Source organism: Phoxinus phoxinus (genome assembly GCF_949152265.1).
Source record: "Phoxinus phoxinus genome assembly, chromosome: 10".
In the NCBI taxonomy this organism is placed as follows: domain Eukaryota; kingdom Metazoa; phylum Chordata; class Actinopteri; order Cypriniformes; family Leuciscidae; genus Phoxinus; species Phoxinus phoxinus.
Genome location: NC_136885.1, coordinates 26,785,493 through 26,812,130, shown reverse-complemented (window position 1 = coordinate 26,812,130; position 26,638 = coordinate 26,785,493). Strand labels below are relative to the sequence as shown.

At 36.5% G+C, this 26,638-nt stretch overlaps 1 protein-coding gene across 1 annotated transcript; it reads left to right on the top strand.

The window, feature by feature from the left end:
- Window positions 1-12,672: 12,672 nt before the first annotated feature.
- On the top strand, window positions 12,673-24,522 carry eva1ba (eva-1 homolog Ba (C. elegans)). Its single transcript, XM_079626389.1, has 4 exons — window positions 12,673-12,947; window positions 21,865-21,934; window positions 23,285-23,377; window positions 23,486-24,522. The coding sequence occupies exons 3-4, from the start codon at window positions 23,311-23,313 to the stop codon at window positions 23,917-23,919; spliced, it is 501 nt and encodes a 166-aa protein (XP_079482515.1). The 5' UTR covers window positions 12,673-12,947; window positions 21,865-21,934; window positions 23,285-23,310; the 3' UTR covers window positions 23,920-24,522.
- The last annotated feature ends 2,116 nt before the right edge of the window (window positions 24,523-26,638 follow it).

Here is a 26,638-nt window from a genome sequence, read left to right as displayed (position 1 = left end):
CATGTGCGACTCTTTTTTGGGTTTTCTTTTGATGCAGAATTAGATAAGTAAAATGAACTTTACGAGAGAAGATACCTTCGGTTTTAATTAGAGAGTCCCGAGAGAACTTAACCACAAGATACAGAAATGAACTGCAGGCTAATGGCTGTCGGTTCACTGTGTGGTTACAACAATCCCAGAGTGCTGTGGTCCAGCTCAGAGTGTTTGTTTTAATGAATGTTGAGTCAGTTGTACAGGAAGTAGAGGACATGGCATTGAGTCTGATCGCGTCATAACACATATTCCTGTTATGTGTAGCAGGGAGTTATTCAAATGTGCATCTATGCAAATGTACATGTTTCTGTGTGAACCATAGCTTCTAGTTCATCTTACAATAAAGAGTATACATTTTTCACCCTATTTAATTCTGCTTTAGTGCATGTAAAAGTGGGATCCAAAATAGATCAAAATAAAATTATTTTATATTGCATTTTTCGTTACGATTTAAGTTGTCAGCCTATTCATTTGAGTGAAAATAAGAACTGAAAAATGATAATGAACTTCAGTTTTTCAGTAACTGTATGGTTTCCTCTGTACAAGTTTGTGCAAAACCCATGTTTCCTTGTATTAACATTTTCTAAATCCTTTGCTTATTTTTACTTTTGAATGAGGTCTCAGATTTTTGGACCCTAATGTCAACATATTGTTATATTGACTTCTGGCTATAGAGCAGATATTGGAATATCCCATCATCAGTCTGTTTTGTGTCAGAGGTTGGGCTTGTTTGGCCCTCAGGCAGCGCGAGCGACGCTAACCTAACGCTAACCTGCAGTAAAGCTGCCAGCCTGGCTCCTCTCGACTTGCCCCATCATTGCACCCCTGTAATATCCCAAAAGAACATCGACTGCCCCCTGCCTGCCCTCGATGACCCATAAATCTGCAGCGCTGCTTCTCTTTAGTGCTGCTCAAGACTAAACATGCCACATGCACAGGATTTAGCTTAAAACACCTTCTGTTCTTTCTTTTTGAAGCTGTAATTTCCTGCGTTTGCTTATTCGAGCAATGAATCTATGTCACTTGCCACAAAATAAGTGACTTCCTGATTGCACAGGCTTTTTTATGTGCTTCTGAGAAAAGAATGTTGATTACCAAATGATGTCAACTCATTTTCTTAAAAAAGAAAGAAAAAAGAAAAGAAGATTACAGTGAGGCACTTACAATGTAAGTAAAAGGGGACACATTGCTGGAGGTTTCAATGGAAATTAGCAGCCTGATCAAAAAGTTGTTAAATGTCACTAGATGACATAACGCGCCAACTGTCGGCACTTTACATTTGTTTTCTCTCCTAATCCATGCTCACACACTGCATTTTAATAGAATATAGTCTAATATCCAATAAAGCTGTTCTCATTTTCTGTCAGACAACAGAAGGAGTATGATACAGTGACTCACCACATGTTAACCAGCAGACCAAAGAAGGCTAGATTTGTCGCTTTTTTTTTTAAGTCTCAAGGGGTGTGAAAAGTCGCTGACAAAGTTGCTAAATTGGCAACACTGGTTTTCACACTAAAATCATGTTAACACTCTTGTTGTTTATGTACTATTGTGACTGCACTATTAAAAGTGCGAGTATTTTAATGTTTATGAATTGGCAATGATTTTTTTTTGTGTGTGGTATAATCAACATTATGGCAGAAATGCTGTCAGTTGAGCTTAACTTGTTCTGAACTAGTCTTTAATTTGATGTGGGGAGTATTATCGACATCTCTAACTCAACATGCTTTTCGTGCTCCAAGAATATGTCTTCTCACTTCATGAGAAATGAGAATTAATAAAAGAGAATAGAACCTGCCAGGTATATAATTACATTCTACATCTGTAACAACACTCTTTGGGTGACAGGAGTCAGACAGTAATACATATAGCACAAAGGAAAGGATTGTGTGTTTTTACAGTGAGGATGCCTGTGAGGACAAGCATCCTTAGGGAGAAGAGTGGAAACCAGAAAGCAAAGCAACAGAGCAGTGGAGCATGGAGGTTGAGGGTGATCTGTGATGAGAATTTGACATCTAGGCTAGGTCCTACGGGGGCATAAACAGTCAAGATTTGGGGTTTTATTCACAATGAAGCCCTGTTAAAGGTATCTTAAAATTACAATTCTGTTATTATGTATTCATTTTCAGGAAAAGTTTCCCTTTGCGTCCTCATAAATAACTAATGATACAATTATAAGTAAAACATTTTTATTCTTTTTATTTTTATTTTTATTCTTTTACACTAATGGTTCATTTATTTTTAAACGTTTGAGCCAATTATTTCCAGTCGTCACACATTTTAACAATAAATCAAATAAAACAATTTTTATGTACTTTTATTGAAATTAAGGTTTCACTTTATTTTGATGGTCCATTTAACACATTCTGTTGACTGTAAGTAATGTTGCACCTACATGCCTACTAACTCTCATTAGAGTAGTAGGGTATTAGTAGACTAGTAGGGTTAAGGTTAGAATAAGTTGACATGTAGTTGTAAAGTTACTTATAGTCAGTAGAATGTCTGTTGGGGGAGAATCACATTAAAGTGTTAGCAGATATTAAAGGTGAACTATGCATGGTTTTTTTTAGCTTAATTTACCGTTACTGAACAGCTTCGGAGTCATTGGAATGGCTATATGACTTTTTTCGGGTTGAATGGTGGTCGTCTCACTTCCCCCTGGTGCCTGTGAGCGGAAAAATCACCCTTGCAACTTTGAGCCGGCGGGCCGTCAAGTATCGCGTGATATCAGGTCTCGCGATGTAACGAATTGCTTTACAGCAAAAAGAAATCTGCTAAAATTCTGTCATTATTGCGCTCCCTCACGCTGTTTGAACCCGAATGAAGACGACGTTTTATAAAATATTCTGTAACACAGGTTAAATAAATGTAATTATTTAATTTATACACCATTTAGTGATAAGATGTCCCCTTAAAAGTCGATAAGAGATATAAAAATTAAGAATATTAAGAAAAATATGCGAATTCATTCTATAATAAAAGCTCAGTGATCAACCAATGAGAGCTCTTTGTCATTCACGCCATGGGTGTTGACGAGCATGCGCGATGACAGAAGAGACGAGCTTGATTGAGAGGAGCAGACGCAATCTGATCGTCGTGATCCATTTGATAAATCTTAGATTAAAAATCTTTGATAAAGTATTAAAGTTGAGATTTAATTAATTTGATGCATTCTGAATAAGAAGCCGACTGAATAGAGGAATACATTCTACTTGTTCACCGACACCATTTTATGATCACGCACGTCTGTAGTTGAGGTGCGTCTGTATGAGAGCAAAAGAAAAATCGATCACAAAGAGTTCACCGTCGCCATTGTTGGCAACGTGTCTGTATACGAAAGAAAGCTATTGATTCAGAGGCCAGGTTTTTTCTCTCTCCTTTGTTTTTTCCGTTTTCTTTTCTTTTATTTCTTCTTGATTTCGTGGAGAAATGATGACTGCACGACCTTCTGTAACATCCGGTAGACTCCGTGTTTGATGGCGACTGGCGAGCCAACCAAGTTTGTTGAAAGAGAGAAGACATCACGTCGTGGAGAGGAGGCCGATATCCTTTCCTTGAGTTTCCAGTGTTACTCATTGGAACACGAAAATTTGATTTAAAGAACTTTTTCTTTTCTTTTTTCTTTTTTTTTGAGGGTGTATAATCAACCACAACCCAGATTTGAGAGACATTTAACCTTTTTTTTACGAGAGATACTTGAAGTTCTTTCTTTTGTTATATATTATTAGTTTTTTTTTCTTTCTGAGTGTTGAACTGACTATGTGGGTATATATTTGAAAACACCGACAAGAGTGCACTCGTGGTGGAAATTTTCATAGTCAGTTTTGTTGTCTATTGTATGTGATCTTGTCATTTTACTTTCTTTTATCTTCTTGACTTTTTATAATTTTTCTTCCATGTGAAAACAATTATATTTCTATTTCTAATTTAGACTTGTGTCTGTCTGTTACTTCTCGTGATAACTTGCCGTCTCCTTAGCGATCCCTATTTCTTCTGACGAAATTCAAATCTATCTGTATTATAATAATAAAATAAAAAGCTACTCAATTATTGCTGATAATCCAGACCAGTGCTACAATTCCATCTGCTTGGATGTCAGTTATCTACAGTACTAGCCTCTAGTATCTGAGAGTTGCCAACGAGTGTTTACGGCAGTGTTGTCAAATATCTATTCCGAAGCTGTAGGGGGAGCTCTATAGAGAAACCTGCGAGCAAAAAGCGAGAATACAGCGAAGAAATTCCGAAAATGCATAGCTCTGCTTTAAGCGGACAGTCTACTGATACTCTAGAGTTAGTTGACACATAGTTGCAAAGTTACCTACAGTATAGTCAACAGAATGTTCAAAAGGGGCCTTCAAATCAAAGTTTTACCAAAATTTAAATAGCATGATATCATGGCTTTGGTGGAAAATTTTGATTTTCATTTTGTTCTGGTCAACCCTGTTACGTTATCTTCACCGTTTAATTTTTTTGATATAGCCTACATTTAAAAATTATAGTTTGATTTTACAGACATCTTTTTGACCACATGGTTCTAACAGTAAGTTTTTCTTAGTCTTTATCAGTATCTTAGAATATCAGTACTTGCATCAGCCTTGTCAAGCTAATCATTCTCAAAAACAAGCCTGATCATCATCATGTGCTTATTAGTTTCCACAGTTCCTAATTTACACACCTGTTCTGTTTATTATTCAGTCTGTGTATTCAAGCCTTCAATTCATTCAGTTCTTCTCGTTTATGTCTTTGCTTTATGTTGTTGTTATACTATTACTCTGAGAATTGGCCTCATAATGCAACCATGAAACTGCTATAAAACTGGAACAATACAAGAAATTGTAATGAGTTTCTGCAGAATGGCTGCCCTGATAAAGGTAGAAGCTGATACACAGGAGCATTAGCCTAGAACTCAGTGCAGCAATTGTTCCTGTGGGGCGGCTATGTTAACACACTTCCTTTAGGTAGCATTTGGGTTTTTTTCTGTGCAAGAACCATACATTACCAGAGATTTCAAACTGACTTGCACTAGTTTCTTATTGGCAGACTAACTTGTTTACTCTTTAACCAAATTACAGCCCAGAACGCCACAAGGCGGCCCACAGACGGTGTTTCCTTCTGAGTAGAGACTTAGTGACTCCCAGCTGTGGCATTTTTGGGAAGGTTCATTTAGGAAGGGTCCTATGCCTCTCTCTTACAGCGCAGTATCACAGACAGGTCAACTCTCAGGGAATGAGGAACTGTCTCTGGTCCTACACAACAATGAAATCTGCCCTGAGGCCTGCTAGTGAGTGCTGTATGAACATCTTGTTTGTTGTTAGTGGTATTTCATCTTTCTTGGTGCAAATATGGCCTTCTGGTGAAGATAGGCATAGTTACATTGACGATTTTCTCCACATGTTTCAGATTAAGTACCTTTATTGAATTTTACCCACTTTGTTGTTTGCATGGCTGAAACTACTCATTTTGCCTTAAGGCATAACATTTGAATGCAAAGTTTGACCAGGTAATGCAAAGGCTGTGGGACTTTCAAGAGGAACATATGCTTAAGCATGCCAAAATATATTTGATTTAGGATTGAATTGAGTCCACTGATATTAATTTGCATGAGCTGTTTCTCCAGAGGAATCATGCAAATCAGACAAAGGCACAAAATCTGTGTTTAATACAATTTTCCATTTTCCATTTTCCAAACAAAGTGTTTATTGAGGTCCCATTTCTGTGTATACATGCTTGATCATAATTTGATGAATAACTGTTGCCATGATCAATAGAAAATGTGCACAAATGTATTTTTTTAATTAAATTCTGCTACAGTACTTTCTGGTAATGGCAGTAGTCCTAAATAAGCAATAGTGTAAAATAGTGCTAATTTGCATAAAGAGCTGTGTTTGCATTGAAACTAAGGACAATGGCATACAAAAGGCTATATGTATAGGCTATAAAGATATACACTGCAGTGTATTTTTAGAGCTGGTAGTATCAAGAAACAAAATACAGAAAAGTGTTATAAATATGTCCTAAAGCAGGTAGGTTTCTAGTATCCTGTATATTTCATTGCTTTCTATTTTGTAGCTTTTCATGGTGCAAGATAAAACATTAGTGTATTTGACCACAGATCTTTTTAAATAAAGCAAGGATGTGTCAAAAATATCACGAGAAATTGTTCGACAGAAAGACAGCTTTGTTAGCAGTCCTCATGTCACTATACCCTCTGGCTTCTCACAAGATCTTCTCTAGATGAGGATGGAGTCACATGGCTGCTTGCCGGAGGCTAACGTAAGGATTAGCCCTCTGTCTCTTGAGACAAGCAAAGTAAATACTATATTGTCAACATTTATTACCAACAGAATAACCAAGAATCTTAGTTAATATCTTTCATGTCCCATGATGTTTAAAATGTTTTTAGCAAGCTACTTTTTCGCAACCTACTATTAATATCAGTAGGATTCCTATGACCATGTAGCCTACTATACATCTTATATTGAATCTGTACTTTGATTTTCTAAATGCTGTTGATATGGTCATGTAATGTTAAACATGGAAACTCATTGAATGGCATTGTCAACCAATAAGATTACCGTAGTGCCATTAAGCAGACTGGGTTATCAAACAGCTTTGAAAATGTTTGCAGATTTAACTCATCCTCTGTTCCATGAATTTAAAGCGGTGACGTCACGCGCATATTACGTGTTCAGTCTGGTAGTTTTTTCTTTACAAAGTGACATCGCCAACTACTGGTCTGGCAGGCATAATACACGTTCAGATCGCTTTTACAAACTCTTGTCGTCTGTACGCAAAAAACGCCAAGGAAAAACTTTTCAGTTTTTAGTAAATGTAGTCGTGTAAATGTGCTCTTAGTGTGAGGCATCAGATGTAAAACTGTGGATTTTGATGATTCATTTCTAAAGACTGCAGTCTGTCAATGCACCCTCGGCTGCCTTTCCTTCACTGCTGGCATAATTACTGGTTTAGCCTTGTGAGTGTGTGACACCAGCGCCTCATAAGTGCTGATAATGGCAGCCTCCAGCATTCCACAGGGGCTAAGCTACAGCTGGAGCCTCAAGGCTGACTGGAGAACTGGACAACTACACACAGTCTCCCTGCACAACCATTTCCATTGCGTTTTGGATCTGTTAGGTCATGTGTTTTATCACACTGCCAAAATGTAACCTTATGAAAACATCTTGGGGCAGTGTAATTGGCATTTAAACACTCTTAAGGGAACATTGCCTTATCTAGATTGAAAATGATGTGGCTTGAATTTTGTGGTGAAGGATCATTTGTGAGATGGTGTCTCTCTTTGTCAATCAACATGTGAAAATATCCAACAGCTTGAACACACAAGATGTTCTAACTCATATCACTATTAATATTTCTCATACTTATGGTTAGGAATTTGAACAAACCCTTAAATTTAAATATAAAATGTTTGTGTGTACCTTGTCTCGCACTGTTTGTATTACGGACTTGAAATTAAAAATCAAAATGTGAGACTTGTGTACACTTCCATTCAATAGTTTGAGGTTGGTATGATTTTATTAATGTTTTTGAAGCCACTGCCGCAGTTATTGTGTGTATTGTGAAATATTATTGCAATTTCAAATTTCAATTTCAAAACAAAGTCTTCAGTGTCACATGATCCTTCAGAAATCATTTTTATATGCTTATTTGATGCTCAAGAAACATTTCTTATTTTAATCAATGTTAAAAAAACACTTGTGCTACCTATTTTTTGTGGAGACTTTTTTTTAGGATTGTTTGATAAAAGATAGAAATAAAGAAAAACTGTTTATTTGAAATATATATTTTTTGCATTTACTGTCACTTTTGATTAATTTAATGCATCCTTGCTAAAAAAAAAAAAAATCGTAGGATTGATAGATCCTTTTAAATGATAGATTTTATTTTGCTTGGCATCAAGTGAACCAGGACTTTGTGAGGTTTATTTTGTAATAATTCATTAAAATAAAAAATCTAAACTAAAAATGTATTAAAACAACCCAGTATCGCATAGCAACACCCTGCATCATGGTGGTTTTCCAATGTAAGTTAGCATTTCTTCAAAATAATATTCAAAATCTATTTCTTAATTCTAGCACTTTTTTCAAACATAATTCTCATACCCATAATGCACTACTCCTTATGTTAAACTCAAGTTTTCCAGCATCAAGTAATACGAGCATTATTTATTCTGAAGACCCTCATACTTTCATAATATCTCCACAATCAGAAAGGAATGAACTCAAGAAGGGTTGTGAAAGTGCTCATGATTTTTCATCTCTCAACGATGCTTGGCTGCTGGGGTGTTGAACTGTTTATGTTATCCCCCCCACCATCACTCCTCCCAGCCTTTTAGTCCCACTCACTCTGGTTTAAACCTTGTACACCCCTCTTCCCCCTCTTTTAGCATGGGGAAGAACACTGAGGCCTTGTACTGGTCCAGGCTTGGGGTTCCGGGACCGGTGCCGACCACAGAGGGACCACGTCAGTCTCCCCCGAGCCATTTCCTGTTTTAACCCTCCCATCTAATACCAAACAGACCTCATTCTGCTTGCGTTCCCGACAGGACTGAGCCAACGGGCGTGCCAGAACCCTCCGTGCTCTTTGCACTTATCAAAAACTCCAGAAAACAGAAAATGTCAGCATGAGTTTAGCACCATCAAATCTTCCATCTTATATTTGTTGAGGGCAATGAGTTTGATCACGTCTGCTATAAATGGGCGTGGAAGTTTCTCTTAAAAAATCATATGTATTTGTTTGTTATATAAGAGGGTGGAGGCTTTACCTGCAGGGAAATGTGATCAGTCCTTGGGCATTAATGAGGTTAATTTGAAGTTAAGGTTCCAGAAATTCTCTAGCACATATTTGTGCATCAAAAAAAAAAAAAAAATTCCTATCCCAATTCTTATTTTTAAAGACTTGAGTGGCATGTTGACATTCAAACATGTTGCTCTTTTCCGAATGCAATAAAATGCAAATGCATGGTCAGTCACAATTTTGTTTAGCTGCTTGAAAATTAAATAAATTGAAATAGGTCCTAGACATATTCTCTTATTTATGTTGCTTTCATATGGTTTAAAAAAACAACTAGTCTTCTAGACTCTAAAAATTTAATATCAAGTAAAAAGTATTTTTCAACATAATTTCCTTTTACCTTGAATACAGTAAATCTTAATATTTCTTTCCAAAAATGTTTAAATATATTTGTTTTCACTTTTTTTATCAACTGGAAGGTTAAAATTATTTTAATACAGAAAATGATTAGTTTCCTCTTAGTAATTATATGATTGCATTATTGTATTTTTAACAAATGAATAGTCAGATAAGATGAAAAAAAATAGCATGACTATACTGATCTGCAGATTCAACAGAGCCGTTTTGAACCCTCTCCAGGAATACTTGGCATTCGTCTCAGCGCATGGTATTTTTTTATGCAATAGAATTAGGCAATTCACTATCTTGCTCCTGTTGCAGCATTTGAAATAGCTTATTCTTTGCAGCTGCAATTATCTCAGTCAATTATCAGATTAGCTGTTGGCTGGAAAACTAGTGACTTCTCTACAGGAAAATTGGTTTCAATTAAAGACCCACTGTAGACAAAGGAGAGACAGTACAGAGGCAAACATCATTGGTGTACAGGGCATCCCCACAGCTCACAGCATTAGTCAATTATATTTGGTTCAATTGGTTAAATCTAGATAGATAGATAGATAGATAGATAGATAGATAGATAGATAGATAGATAGATAGATAGATAGATAGATAGATAGATAGATAGATAGATCTCGGTTCCACATCTCAATAGGGGTTAACTACAGCATGACTTTGTTTTCATGCACATTCATCAGCTAACACACCTGGTGAGCTTTATCACCTCATTTCACCTCAGTTATGGTCTCAGCAGACAAGCTCGATCTTGCCTGTAATATCCTCCTCTCTCCACCACCCATTACAACAACTTTCTCACATGAACACGTTTGTGCATCTTCAGACCTAATGGTCTGCTTTTGACAAATATGCCATTGATAAGTGCACATCCCCTCGTTCGCCAAGCCTTGCATGTTCTTGTAATTTACTCCTCTGTGTTAAAAGGGAGCGCTGGGTTTATGTAGGACAGGTCCAACCAGCTTTTGCCTCCCACTGGTCTGTCTCCAATTTTGCTCCCCCATGCTCCCTACTGGCTTTGAAGAGCCGCTGCACTGGAGTGTAAATCAGCCCGTGGGACAGGTGGAGATCTGCCAGCTGTGTGGAGATCCAGGCAGGGATGTCATAGGGGATGGAAAGCTTTGGTAAAACCCACTGGATCTTCTCTAAAAGTGGAGGGAGAGGTGAAAGTAATTGAATTGGACAAACATCATTCATGCTTTCTATTACATCAACAGATATGATGCAAATGTGTGTCTGACAGATAACAATAACAAGTGGATTTTCTGGGGGGGAAATGGGAGTGGTGCTTGTAGACAGTGCTGTAGTAATCGAATCCGGACAAGACCTGACTCGGACCATCTAAAGTCCAAACTCAAGACCATTTTTTCTATGAATAGTCAAGACCAGCTCATTTGAGTCAGAGTCCAGGCAGAGTCCAAAAGCTCCTAAAAATATTGTCTTGGTAATACCAGATCTTATCCAGACTCGAGTACCACAACCGTCGCCATGACCTAAACTTAAAGGGTTAGTTCACCCAAAAATGAAAATAATGTCATTAATGACTCACCCTCATGTCGTTCTAAGCCCGTAAGACCTCCGTTCATCTTCGGAACACAGTTTAAGATATTTTAGATTTAGTCCGAGAGATTTCTGTCCCTCCATTGAAGCTGTATATACAGTATACTGTCCATGTCCATAAAGGTAATAAAAACATCATCAAAGTAGTCCATGTGACATCAGTGGGTTAGTTAGAAGTTTTTGAAGCATCGAAAATACTTTTTGGTCCAAAAATAACACAAAATAAGACTTTATTCAGCATTGTATTCTCTCCCGGGTCTGTTGTCAATCTGCGTTCAGGACTCCGCAGTGACGCTGCTGGCGTAAGACGCTGATGACGTGTTATCTGGTGCGCCCGAGCTTCGTTTACAGTCTGAGGAAGACGCACGCTATATTCAAGCTATTCTACATTGTTTGCGTGGATATCATTTTTTTAATGGTGCGTAAATGTGCATGTCGCGGATGAGACACTTTTACAGCGTGCGTCTCCCTCAGTCTATAAACGAAGCTCGGGCGCACCAGATAACACGTCATCAGCGTCTTACGCCATCAGCGTAACTGTGAAGGATTGACAACAGACCCGGGAGAGAATACAATGCTGAATAAAGTCTTATTTTGTGTTATTTTTGGACCAAAAAGTATTTTCGATGCTTCAAAAACTTCTAACTAACCCACTGATGTCACATGGACTACTTTGATGATGTTTATATTACCTTTATGGACATGGACAGTATACTGTATATACAGCTTCAATGGAGGGACAGAAATCTCTCGGACTAAATCTAAAATATCTTAAACTGTGTTCCGAAGATGAACGGAGGAGGTCTTATGGGCTTAGAACGACATGAGGGTGAGTCATTAATGACATTATTTTCATTTTTGGGTGAACTAACCCTTTAACCATAAAATCAGACGGAAATGTTTGTTGAATAAATGATAGAAGCACCAAACTCCGGTTATAAGCCTAACTTGACAGACTTGTCCCTCAAATCCGATTGGTTGATTGGAATATTGTTCCAGGGTCCAGGAACATGTTGGACTTGGTGAAATCACGTTCATGGATATATTTTCAAATGTAATTCATTCATGTGATGGCAAAGCTGAATTTTGAGCATCATTAATCCAGTCTTCAGTGTTTCATGTTCATGTTTCAAGAAACATTTCTTATTATTATCAATGTTGAAAACAGCTGTGCTGATAATATGATTGCAGACACTGTGATACAGTGGATTCTGTATTCCACAGAATTTTTTAAAGATTCTTTGACGTATATAAAGCATTTACTTGAAATAAAAATATTTTGTAACATTATAAATGTTTTAACTGTCACTTCTGATCATTTTAATGCATCTTTGCTGAATAAAACTATTAATTCATTTTTTATTCAATTCTACTGACTTTTGAATGTATTCAAAATGTAGTGGATGTATAAACATGTTATCTTAGAGAGGCTTTTACTCAATTTTGTGTTTTGCTACATACCACAGAGCTATATATAAATCCAAGTATTTGAAACCAATACTAGTAAAACATAAAGTAACACGCTAAGCTTAGATTTGGTGTTGTATGTTTTAAGTGACAGCAGTGAACTTTTTTTGAAACCAGTAGATTGAAGTGTTGTTCTGTACTGTGAACTGCTTTCAATTATGATTAGCTTGTAGCTTGGCAAGCTACAATTTCAAAGTAGCTTCCCCAACACTGAGGCAAACACTCCCCTCTCAAAGGCTCTTTTATTCTTCTGTTCTGTCATGTTTTATTCAGTGTGGAAAATCCTTAGTTAATTGGTCTAAAGTTGGCTTTTCGTGGCTGTTTCCTTAACAACAGGGGAAAGACCCTTTCTCCCTCCTTTTTTTCTCCCCCAAACCCTGCCCATTTAAGGCTGGCCCTCTTTTTTCCCTTTTCCTCCCTCTCCCTCTCCCTCTCTCACTCTCTTTCCATGTCTTTCTCTCTTCTGCGTGTGAGGACTGTGTGACAGCTTTTCCTGCTGCTCGTATAGTGAACGGCTGAAAGGGAGTGAACACACGGCAGCTTGTAATGCGAACTAACCAGAGGCAAACATATGTACTACTGAGCGGTCATTGGACGGGGCTGTAAAGACTCTTCTCAGTTTGGCCTGTGAAACGTATCGATGCCATCAGCTCTGGATTAAACTTCTCAAGAAGTCTGATGCAGTGTGTGATGCTGTAGGAGAACAACTTTGAGATTTTTATGTGGTGAGTTTCTGACCTTTCAGCATGCCATATTTAGTGATAGTTGGTTCAGCTTTAGTAAACCTGTTGCACTATATGTATAGAGAGATAAATTGTTCTCTGATGTTCTTCACAAAAAAACACAACACATTTTTGACTTGTTTTTCAGCAAAAATGAAAAATTGAGAGTGAAAAAAGTAAATATCTTTAAAACAAGATATATTAGAAGCAAAATAGTCTAAGGCTATTTTAAGTCAAATTAAAGAAGCAAAATAGTCTAAGACTATTTTAAGTCAAATGTTTGTATTGTTGTTCTTGTTTTAAGCATAAACCTCACCTTGTAAGATTTAAAAAAATATATTATTATAAAAATTTAATTAATTATTCTCTATATAGGCCTATTAGAGGAATTATTATATTAGAATTTTTTGCATAGATGTTTTATATTTATATTTTTAGACATTTTTCTCTGCAAAACAAAACGAGAATACTATATTTTACAACTATTTTATAACTAAATTTGCATTTAATTTATTTGTTTGTTTCTTTCTTTATTTTACATGAACATCTGATGCTGATTGTTGTAAATAGATCTCCGGCACATGTCACATCTGTATGAATTTATTGACTCATATTCTCATGAATCATGTCCTGGAAGGTTATGATTTATGAATCCTCCAATCAAGATGTCTGTGCAGATGGAAGTTATTTTAGATAATTTTGCACTCATCAAGAGTGTTTGTGTGTGTCTATGTATGTTTCCCTGCAGGAGAGTTCAAGAAGCATCCTTAATTGAGTTACGTTAAGGCTAGAGCTGCAGCTGTAAATTGGTTAATGTTTTATCAATATGAAAATAAACACCCACCTCATTGTGTGCTTATCTGCGGGAAGGTCAATAATAATGTAACGTGACCAGGCAGTTGAGGTTAGGGCTTCATGCATGGCCGATGTGTTTCTTCAAACAAAAAGAGGTTTTCTGTACAAAAGCTAAGTGAGTTGTTAAAAGCCCCTGTGTTTGCATGCCACACCTTTTTAGTTATAAAATAAATCTTAAATATACCTTTGACATACAAATCTATACAAAGTTTCGCACCTTTGCACAGCTGATTGTTAAAGTCTTTGTTTGTTTTGGCATGCAATGTTAGTTTGATTTATATCCCGATAGAGAGATGTGCAAAACTCGCAGCTGCTTTTTGTTTAGAGATGGCTGACTTGTGTTCAAATCCATTCAACCCTGCTCTGAGCATCTGCTCTCCTCTGCAAACTCTCTCTACTGCTGTTCACTGAGCCACCTTATCTTCTTGAGTTAACGGTCTGTAGATTTGAAGGGAGGTCAGAGGTCAATCCCTGTTCTAACTTAATTTCTGTCATGACAACTCTCTGAGTGTTTGTCATGGTAATGAGTATGACAATGTTGATATATTTGGTCTTGGCGGAATATGTCTGCAATGCTGCTGCTGCTGAGCAAGGGCTTGCTACAGGACTTGCTACTGCCAATACAAGACACACTGCTGTAAACATGTAAGACATGCTGCTGCTGTACAATATAGCATACATAAATTACTCATAGCAGATCTATACAGGTGGAGCTGGGGAAGGTGTAGGGTTTCTGAAAGCGTGCTGCACTGCTAAGGCAAATGCTAACCAAGTTAGCACACACGCTCATTGGCTACTGATACAGCAAAAACCAATCAGCTGTGCCCTGTAGAGAAGTATGTGATTGCAAGTGTATGAGTTAAGGACCTATTAGCCTACGCCATCTTGATTTTTATTACAGAATTGTGTGTTTGTAAGTCCTGTTGTATCTGGTAGAAAGATAGACTAACACACACATACACAAAATATAGGGCTAATCCTGAGTAATCATAGAAAGCATTATAAACATGTCATAAAAGTGGTTTCTATGACTTTTGACATTATTATATTATATTAGGCTATATTATATTATATTATATTATATTATATTATATTATATTATAGCATTGTATTGCATGTCTTCTTAAGACTTTTCCTCTTACAAGCTTTGTAAGAGGAACAGACCAACATGTACTATCACATCACATTACTATAACATTTATTATTATATTCACTGATTATCTTCACTTCCACTCTTAAATCAAATATGGCCCTGAGAGATTGTTTTGTGATTTGATGTCAATGTAATTTGGCCACAATCGTCAATGGCATCCACATTTATGTAGTCTGAGTTGGTCTCGGAAGCTCTGAAATGGATAAAAATATCACATATATAAAGAAATTTCTACACACTTAGCCCTCAAATGAGTTAGTTTTGATCTAAAGACAGAATATGGGAGGATTTGGGCTCTGCTATGCCTTATCTGATTTTGATTGATTTAGTGGAATATTTACAGTGAAACTCCTTTTGCTCTGAGGGTTTGAAATGTTTAATGACTATGTCAGTATGTGCTTTTAAACACCTCCCAAACATTCTTTCTCTCCCCCATCTCTGTTTTTATGAGCTTGTGGATTTTGATTGAGAGAATAAATCCCCAAATCCAAATAATACAGCAAACCCCAGATAATAGCACAAAATTTCATCTGAGTGGTATGCATTCGTTCAGTTAATGCCATTGGCTTGATTTACAAACACTGAGAGTGTCAATCTCATTTTATGGTGCAATAATACAGTTAAAGGGAATTAGTAAAGCCATTTAAATGACATCATTCATTCTCTGTAGGCTCTTCTATTTGGCATTTATCAAAGCTTTTATTACATATGAATCCTAACCTGAGTACTTGTGCTAAATGCTTTGATAAATCTCTATGGGCAGGATGGGGTTAACAATGCCCACCCACCCATGGGAAAGATGGACCACATGTTGTGCGTCGTACAGTAATCAGAGGGCCTGCGTAATGGATCCAGGATGTTTCTAGGGATCTGCAAAGGCCTTTGGGCTCAGATCGATCTGCAGATGAGATCATTGCTCTATTTGTGGAGCTTTGGAACTGGGATCACCTGAGGGTTAGTCGGCCCATCACCCACACACTCTCTGTGCTTTCAAACTGAACCCAAACAAGCAGAAACAAGGCTACAGATGCACGGGATTAATTCAATCCAAATAACACCCATTTTCATAATGGGTCTCCTTAGGGTTTTAAATCTAAAACAAGCCTTAATTGCTTTTATTTTAGGGTTTAATGAATGGGTAGAAATTGTGTTGTGTTCTCACGCAGAACATTCCCATATTGAGTGTTTTGACCCTGTTGACCCTAGATGTGGAGAGAGGCCAAAGATTAGGGTATGTGAAAAGTGTTTTTCTACTCTACATTTGCATAGAAAACTATTGAGGATCTTTGGCTCCATTGACACACACACACACACACACACACACACACACACACACACACACACACACACACACACACACACACACACACACACACACACACACACACACACACACACACACACACACACACACACACACACACACACACACACACACACATCTGGTCGACATTAACACCCAAGAGCATAGCCCTCATCCACAAAACCCCCACTAACAACACGGGCTGGCAAATACTCCCTCTGTTATATTAAGAACTTTGAATGGTACCAAACACCCAACATGAAAATAATTTGTCGAAGGGACTTTTAACTTTTAGCAGCATTATTGAAGTTTTGGACTGCATCCCAATTAATATACGGTGTTTACAGTACAGTACTACAGTAATAGCTGATGAGGAAGTATGTACTATATATATATATATATATATATATATATATATATATATATATATAGAGAGAGAGAGAGAGAGAGAGAGAGAGAGAGAGAGAGAGAAATTGCATATTGTGTAAATATTAGCATTACGCTAAGTTCATTAGCCTTGAAATTCACCTCAGAACATGTCTGACCCACTCCATGTTATAATAGATTTAAAGATTTAATTTAATTATTGTACTATATGACTGGTCTCATATGCCCAGCCAAAAAAGCTGACAAGATCTTGACCCAAAATTGATGCACCTCTTGATGGAAATAACATCACAACATTAAGGTGCATCAATTTATTGGTCAAGATCATTTACTGACAATGCAAGAGTCCAGCACTCTGTAAAGTCTATCCAGCACATTCCAAAGACTTTCAATGAATTTAAGGTCTGGAGTCACAGGTGCCAATTCATGTGTGAAAATGATTCTTCATGCTCCCTCCCAACTATTCTTTCACAGTTTGAGCCTGATGAATCTTGAGATTGTCATCCTGGAATCTGGCCATGATCTGTCTTCCTACATGGTTGTTTAAGAAATAAAAAGCTCCACACTCCATCAATTAGGGTAAGAAGAGCTGTTGTCAAATATAAAACATGCTAGAAAAAGATTTTTCAGGATTCTTTGATGAATAGAAAGTTCAAAAGAACAGCATTTATTTGAAATAGAAATCTTTTGTAGCATTATTGAACTGTCGGTTTTGCGTCCTTGATGAAAGAAGTATTCATATCTTTTCTTTTTTCTTTTGAGCCCACATTTTTTAACAGTATTGTATTTGTATTATATATGGCTATTGATATGACTTGAGTGTGCATATTTTTTTAAACACATTTATTAGTTATACATTTATTATACAATTTTGACTATTAGTTTAGAGGGGTAAAAAAATGTAATGAGGAAAAAAATTACCAATATATAGTGAGGTTTATGCACTTGAGGAAATTCAACATAGGAGCGTGTGTGGTGTTCGTTTAGTCTCCTCTTTCTCGGCTGGCATGCGTCTTTAGGGTCAACTCCATATTTGATGCAGGGGTCAAGAATCTGATGGCAACCACATGTCTGACTTGGCTCCAAATTAAATATCCCCCTCAGTTAGAGCTACTGGCAGGAAACACAGTCCAAATGAGTTACACAGTTTAATCTGCTAGATTCTCTGTCAAGAGAAACAAGAAAGAAAGACACTACACTGTTTTGGAAATGTGATGGTGAGATCCAGGGCTGTAAAGGAGCTCAAGCTATTTCACATAGCGAATGCTTTTACCATACCACCCTACTGAGCAATTTAACAGGCCACACAGCCGGTAGAAATGTGTCCAAGTTTACTGGTTAGACTTGGACAGTTACCCTCACCTCAGAGGTTTTGGAAGTTTGAGCTGCTACCTTTGATTTGTTGAGACAATTCTGGACATGGTTTGTGTTTAGGTGAATCTGGCTGATGGGAGAAAATGAGACCAGAGGGGCTACATGCTAACTGAGAGATTGAATAGTCAGCACTTATACAATGCTTTTGGATGGTTGTTTATGGAAAAATTCAAGATTATGAGGACGTTGGGGTTGTAGCGTTCTTCCAAATGCAAAAATGATGAGAAAAGCAAAATTTCAAAGTTTCAAATGTATGTTCAGGACACATTAGACCCCCTGCATTCCTTTTTCTAACATAACTGTTTATGGGATTAGAGGAAAAAAATGTCTGTCTTCTTTTTGTAAGGAACTTTTAAAAGCATAAACACTCAGTCAAGATAAAGTAGATTTCTACTGAGGCTGACAGCATAAAATAGTAATTAAGAGTATTTTGTATATTGAGATTGTGTCCTCTAGGCTGTCCACAGTTTGGGAATAGTTTAGCGAGACAAAGAAACACAATTCAATTTAGATTTAAAGTTCTGTATCAGTCACCAAGCCCTTTGCCAAGAAGACCACAAGTGGTTCAATCACTATGCCAGGAAATTCCAGTGGCTGAAAGAGCATTTCTAAGTATCAAAAATATCCATCTGCTTGTTTTGGCTGGCGGTGTGTCATATGAACGAAAAGGCTGCACTGGCTGCTCGAGCTATGTTTTTCTTTTGATATTGGAGGATTCAATTATAGCCTTTAATGTCATGGAGAAAATTCCGTTCATGCTTTGTGATGATATTTTTGAGTACTTTACAATGAAGGGGTCGTTCAGTCAGGTTGTTTATGACTGATGTTTCCCTCATGGTCAAGACTGAAGCTTCTGTTTAATGATTAGGAGAATCGCTCCGCAGGTTTTTGTCCTGTCACTTTGTTCCCCACAAATCATCCACTTACACTCTTTATTTGGACAGACAACTCAATGTGAAAAAAGAGGAACAAATCAGGGGTTGTTGTTTACGTATTTGCACTGGGTCACAATTTTTCCTGTAGGATGGAGACAGATCCAGGGGAAGGAAATGCTATTTTGGTCTTCTTATTGTGGAAAAGACAAGAATTATCACCAGATATGACAGTGTCTGGACTTCCTCCGTCTTTCCCATTCCTTTAAACAAACATTGTCTAGTTTAAAATGAGAATTTCTGGCCTTTTCTCAGGATTTGTGATAGGCTGTGTTTGTAGTGGCATTCATTTGCACTCTCTTTATTAAATCAACTATTAAGTATACTGTAGTCCTAAAAATGTGCTTCTAATCTTATTAATGTATGGTTGCTTTATCTGGAATTCTACAACATTTTTCTCTCTCTCAAAATTATACTGTATGATCTGTGTGCTTTTCCAAACTGCACAGCAAGTTTAAGCCGAAGAAATGGACTTTAGTCAGGGTAGACTCCATATTTTACATGAATTAGAATTAAAGGGGTCATGACATGGATTTTATAAATCATTTTAATGTTCCTTGAGGTTCATGTATAAAGCCCCTAAAAGGGACAAATATGGAATGTGAGGATAACATTTTTTCAAAGCTTTTGCATTCTCTCGCAAACTTTTGAGTTCCCCCTAGAAATTGTGCATTCTCTCGCAAAACTTTAGCGCTCTCGCAAATCTATCTGCGTTCTCTCCGAAACTTTTGGGCTCCCGCTCCATACTTGAACAATGAGTGGAACTTGGACTTAAAGAAATACGGTCAGTGCTTAGTTAAAGGAGTTCAGTAAAGTTGGCAATGCATTCACAGATTTGAATGTAATTGAGTTGTGCCAACTGAATTTAGGAAAAATTAAATACTAGATATTAACTATTGAGTTGGGTCAACTTAATTTTGAACAATTTAAATTCCAAATATTAATTATTGAGTTGGGCCAACTTAATTTTGAACAATTTAAATTGAGATTGGTCAACTCAATTTTGAACAATTTAAATTCCAAATATTAATTATTGAGTTGGGTCAACTTAATTGTAAACAATTTAAATTGAGTTGGGCCAACTTAATTTTTGAAAATTGTATTTCTAAATATTAATTATTGAGTTGGGTCAACTTAATTTTGAACCATTTAAATTCCAAATACTGATTATTGAGTTGGGCCAACTTAATTGTAAACAATTTAAATTCCAAATATTAATTATTGAGTTGGGCCAACTTAATTTTGAATAGTATAAATTGAGTTGGGCCAACTTAATTTTGAAACATTTAAATTCCAAATATTGATTATTGAGTTGGGCCAACTTAATTTTGAACAATTTAAATTGAGTTTAGCCAACTCAATTTTGGAAATTTTTATCCTAAATATTAATTATTGAGTTGGGTCAACTTAATTTTGAATAGTTTAAATTGAGTTGTGCCAACTCAATTTTGAACAATTTAAATTCCAAATATTAATTATTGAGTTGGGCCAACTTAATTTTGAATAGTTTAAATTGAGTTGGGCCAACTTAATTTTTAACCATTTAAATTCCAAATATTGATTATTGAGTTGGGCCAACTTAATTTTGAACAATTTAAATTGAGTTTAGCCAACTCAATTTTGGTAATTTTTATCCTAAATATTAATTGAGTTGGGCCAACTTAATTTTGAATAGTTTAAATTGAGTTGTGCCAACTCAATTTTGAACCATTTAAATTCCAAATATTAATTATTGAGTTGGGCCAACTTAATTTTGAATAGTTTAAATTGAGTTGTGCCAACTCAATTTTGAACCATTTAAATTCCAAATATTAATTATTGAGTTGGGTCAACTTAATTTTGAATAGATTAAATTGAGTTGTGCCAACTCAATTTTGGTAATTTTTGTCCTAAATATTAATTATTGAGTTGGGTCAACTTAATTTTGAACAATTTAAATTAAGTTGGGCCAACTGGGTCATGGTACAATAGTCAATGCAACATCTGCTTTGGATCAGAACATGAGGTCAGAGAAAGGAAACCGCTGGTGTTGGAGTGACAGGATCGCAGGGCAAGAGGCCTGCAAATAATTTCCTCCTTGGAAAAACAATACACAAACAAAACAACACGGCAGGTTAATGTGTGTTTAAATAGAAACACCACGTCTCCAGCTGCCATTAGATTCCACGTAGACACGACTGCAAGCAAAGGGTAAAATTTCTACACTGAATTTCTACATCATTATCCTTATGGTTTTTATGCCACCCAGGCAATAGAATACTTAAGTAAATACTTTTTTATATTTATACAGTTGTATATACAATCCTTAATGTGTACATCTGTACACATGTCTTCTGCTTACTCCATCTAGATGTATATTACTTTCAGTTGTTTACCTTAATTCTACATGTTAAGAGCTTTCAAGAGTCAGCAAGATTCAAATCGGCACTGCAAACAAAGGGGCTTTACTACACCAACTCGAACTTTCCCTCTGAAAGAAACCTCCTGCTTTGCACATTTTTCACACCATCTACCTATGAAATTTGGGCCAAATGTCTAGAAACATAGCTTTATAAGTAGCACAAACTAAATAGGCTGGTAGTTTGTAGTGTATGAAGAAAGTTTTCAAAAATGAACACAGAGGAACTTCTATTCAAGATGCTTCTGTTCAGGCAGTTCACATTGTGATTTATTTTTATTCATCATGTGAATACCCATCTCAGACATGATTTATTGCATTTTCATTGGTGAAATGTGAATCTGTTTGGCTGTTCGATCTCAAGCTGACTTCCTGTGTGCACAGTGCAATCTTTCGCCTGTCATTTGCTTGCGCTGCAAATGCCTCAGTGATTTTAGATGTGATATGTTCTGACATCTGTGTGTGTGTGTGTGTGCGTGCGTGCGTGCGTGCGTGTGTGTTTTTTTTTCATTGTATAGACAAAGGCCCAAGATATACAGAGAACAACAACAACAGTGCACCATGAGGAGGAACTGACTACTTTATATGGTATAGTAAATCTTAGTGCATTTCTTTGTAGGCTAGTTCTATGTTTTGTTTTGTTTGCTTTTTTGTGCTTTAATTCGCTTCGTATCTTTGGTTTTGTCTTTTCTTTTTCAACAACTGTAAAAGGTATGCTTATCAAAATCGAAACAACTATTTATTAATTCCGCAATAATAATACAAATAATTAATGTTTTAGAATTACTAATGTACTAAAGAAGTTCACTCAGTTAAATTAAGTAATGTCATACATTAAGTAAAAGTAAGGACTTTCTTTTGTGGAACAGAACAAAAACGAACATTTTAATTGAAAAACAACTTAAATTTGGTTTGTTCATCACACAAAGCTGCTATATGGCATGCTTTATTTAGCTTTAAAAATTATATATTTAAGTTACAGCCAAGCTGTTAAAGTTATGATAATGGGTAATATCTTAGTTATACAAGTGCATTTGAGTCTCTGAATGTGCATACTCAAACAGCATATATACAGCAATGATGTGAACAATATGAGAGAAAAGCCAAAGTCAGCAGGAATTTCTGTATGACTGTAGTGGATGGGATTTTTTCCTTTAAAAAAAAGGAGCAGGGTGGTGGACACAGGAAGTGTGGTAAGATCCGGCAGGCACACATGACCCATTTTCTGTGGCGCCTGCTATGCAGTGCGGATTGAACCAGGCGCAGAACTGTCATAGGGAGGATATATTTGTTTGGGGTTGTAAATATAACCTCTTTAAACTCTTGCCCTCATACTGTATATGAGGGTGTGGCAGCATTTGTTGACCCCTGGAAATATTAGTCTTCCTTAGGAGTTCACAGTTAGAAGGGAAAAGAGTCAGAGAGGAAATACACTACGGACACATACACTACAGGAAAGGAAAAGGCGGTAGATGCACGTCATTAGGGAAGAGAATTGTGTCATGTCCTTTATTCAGATACAAAAAGAGTCTACTGGCTAAACTCCATTTAATGGAGAAGGAAATGGGCCTCACTTGCCGCTGGCAATTCTGACCTTTTGACCTCACAAAAGGGGCTCACATGGATTGACTGTAGACTTCAGTATATTTTTACTATATATATATATATACTGTGTCTCATAGTGCCAGAGAATTGTAGTAGCTATGTGATTAAATAAAATATTCAGATACCTTTATTCTTTTTGTTTTTGGAACACAGAAGCTTGACATTTGGCCCAGTTTTTGTTTGGTCTGAAATTCAGTTTGGGTTTTGTATTCTGAATTTTTTATTTTTTGAAAACTTACTGCAATTTTATTATATGAATATTTACAGCTAATTGTGCTAAAATAAGCACTGCTCAAGTTTAAGCTATATTATTTTCCCTTTTTTATCCGGTAGGTTTGGAAACACAGGACAAAGCCAGGATGAATGTGAAAAGGAAGGAGATGGATTTCTTGAGCAACACTATTGCTGCTTATGCTCACATTAAAGGTCAGTGTTTTTCCCATTTTTCCCATGCAACTCAGGTTTAAAGAACCTCAAACTGATATGGAGATGTTCTGATAAAACTAAACCTGACTTGTTTCCCTCTCTATCCAGCAAATCCAGAGAGTTTCGGCCTTTACTTCGTCATCGGCGTCTGTTTTGGCCTGGTGCTCACTCTCTGCCTCCTGGTCATCCGGATTTCCTGCAAGCCTCGTGCCATCACGGCACCCTCCACACCGGAGAAAAAACAGCTGAAAGACTACAGTGAGGAGGAAGAGGAAGACGAGGAGAGCGATGAGGATGAGGAGGAAGGTGCAGGGGGCCTGGAGTCCTCGGTCCGGCACAGCACCACAGAGATCCCCATGAGCAACCACCTCATCACGCCGGATGGGACTCTGAGCAGGAACGTGTTCACCTCAGCCGAGGAGCTGGAGCGGGCACAGAGATTGGAGGAAAGGGAGAGGATCATCAGGGAAATCTGGAGAAATGGACAGCCGGATATCCTGGGAACAGGCACGGGCACTATTGGAAGAGTGCACTACTATTAATGCTCCCAGAGACTCCTGGACAGAAACTCAAGCCATTTCACTGCTCGAGTGCAGTACTGTTAAAGACTGTTAATGGATGGTGTTTCCATCATATATTTTTTATATGTTGGACTGATGTTATTGTAATCCTACAGACCATGGGTACAGCTGTTTTGTATGCAACATTTGGACTGGGAAAGTTGCTATCAGTCCCCAAGTCATGGTGCTTATTGAAAAGTCATTCCGACTTTATTGTCTTTATTGTCTGAGTTGATGTTTAAAACAATATTTGAGAATTGTAGGTGATAATTAGAAGCTCACAGAAAGCAAATGCACTTTTGCACTATGCCATTTGTTTTCTGCTATTTCTTGTCATTTTAGAACGCCTTAACTCAAAGATTATAAAGCCACATATAGCTAAGAATGCACAGATATTGAAATTCAACATCGACAAGATAATTATTTTCATGATTTATACTGTTTTGTCTAAATAAAAAATAAATAAAACATTGTTTTAAATGCTATACAAAGTGAAATGGGCATCACAACATTATAATGTACAATATTAAAATAGGATATTTACTTTGATATTTGCTAAATATTACATTAAAGATACACTATCTAACTTTTTTGTTCAAAAATAACTACTGTACATTTAAATAATGAGTCAATACTATCAATCCTTCCTCCAAAGTGACTTATGGTAAGCCTTTTATAAGTGTTCATATTTTAGACCTGATGGAATGGTTTTTTCACAGGAAACTGTGCACATACTGTACATCCCTCACCTGTGCGTGTCTCCTCATATCTATAAATAGGGAAAAGGTACTTTGACGCATGTATGGTGTTGAGGTGGGATAGGTTAGCTGTCACAATGAGCGGGAAAGGTTGACATGGAGCACGATAAATCTTGAATCTCTGGAGAATCACCTGTTCTTAAAAAAATGTGAAAAAAGAGAACGCGACAGAGCTTGTAATAAAACGAGAATCAACATCGGCTTGGCTTTTCGGAGATGGAGAGAAGTTCGGAGATGGAGAGAAAGTTTTTATTACTAAACAGGTAAGGTATTTTATTGAACAGGTAAATTACAATATGTCACTCTAACAGAGTTCCTTATAAAGCATTATTTATTGTGAAAAGTAATTTCATTATGGTTGTTATGCTGGTTGTTGGATTTTTAAAAAAAAAGTCTATTAATGGATTTAGCTTCAGTAACATCTTCAGCTCAGCTTGAGATCCTTTCTAAACTTATTATATCTCTTAAGCCTATTAGTGAATGTTTTATGAGCAGCAGGATAACCATATTCATCCGCACGATCACACAGAGTCGAAGCACAACCAAAACAATGTTCTTCCGCAAAAAAGCATGAATTTTAACTGCTAGAGGAACAAAAGATTCATAAGTGTACATTAAATGTTTGTAAGTTTAATGATGAACATTAATGGATGATGGTAAAATATAAAGGTTATAAATATATATTTTAAAAAAGATTGGCAAATGAGCATAAACAAATGAAACATCCAATACAGACCAATATTAATAAATAAAAAATTATTCTAATATCAACTTCGTGCATTCCTAAATATTGCCAAAAAACATCCTGCTCAACATGGGTCATGCTCTCAGGATCTCAAGACAATCAGAAGATGCCGTTTAAAACAATCAAGGGTTCATTTTACAAACAGTCATTTACAATAAGACTATCATATAGGCCTATATGAGTATATATGGGTAATGTATATCAAATGGCATATTTGCACACCCGATTATTCAGATCTTCATAATTCCAGGGCTGTTCTGGCATTACCATCAGTCATCTAAAAAGATTATGTAAAAAAAGTGCTAAATAGGCCCAAATCAATGTTTTATGGACATCATGTCTTTCACGTTCAGGTTATGTATTTGCTCACCAAGTGGGTGTTATTGTATTATTGTTTAATTTCCTCTTCCAGTTCATTTTTTATTTAAATATTGAGCTTTACATGCATCGAAAAAACAACATCCAAACAATAAACCAAAGTGTAACAATTACTCTTGAGTGCCTACGAAGAACCGGATGCTATAATATTTCTAATGAAACAACTTCTGTTATTGTTTACATTTATGAAGTACATTCTGATATAAAGATGTTATGAAGATATTTAAACATGTGAACTGCTAATATGACACATATGTATAGAACCCATATAACATTAAGGACAAGCCCCAAAAAAGGAAAGAATGTGAGTATATCTTGATTGACATTACTATGTCATCACAGCAATTGAACCTACCAACCTTTCAAACATACAGTATTTCTATTTGGAATTAGTCTGTCATTAAAACATAGTCCATTCCCAATGATTAGTCAGACTATGAAGATCTAATGTATTCCACATGGTTTCCAGATGCTGTTTTCTGTCTGAAGGAACACTAAACCAGGCTGTCTCATGCTAATTCTCCACGAAGGGAAAGGACTTTCAGATTCAGTTAGTGACAAAGCGAAGTCTATTCATGCCATTCACAAAGTAACTTTTGAATAGCATTTGCAGTGTTATAATTTGTCAAAACTGACCTGGAGCCAATTGAATTGTCTTGTGTCATTCCAAAAGATTTATTTTCCATCAGACCACTGGGGTTATGGAACTTTTTATTTATTTTGTATTATTATGCAGGAATATTTGATTACTTTATGTTTAAGGTTGCTTGCATTTAGATACCATATCTGTATTTATAAGTCATTGATATCTTCCACTCCT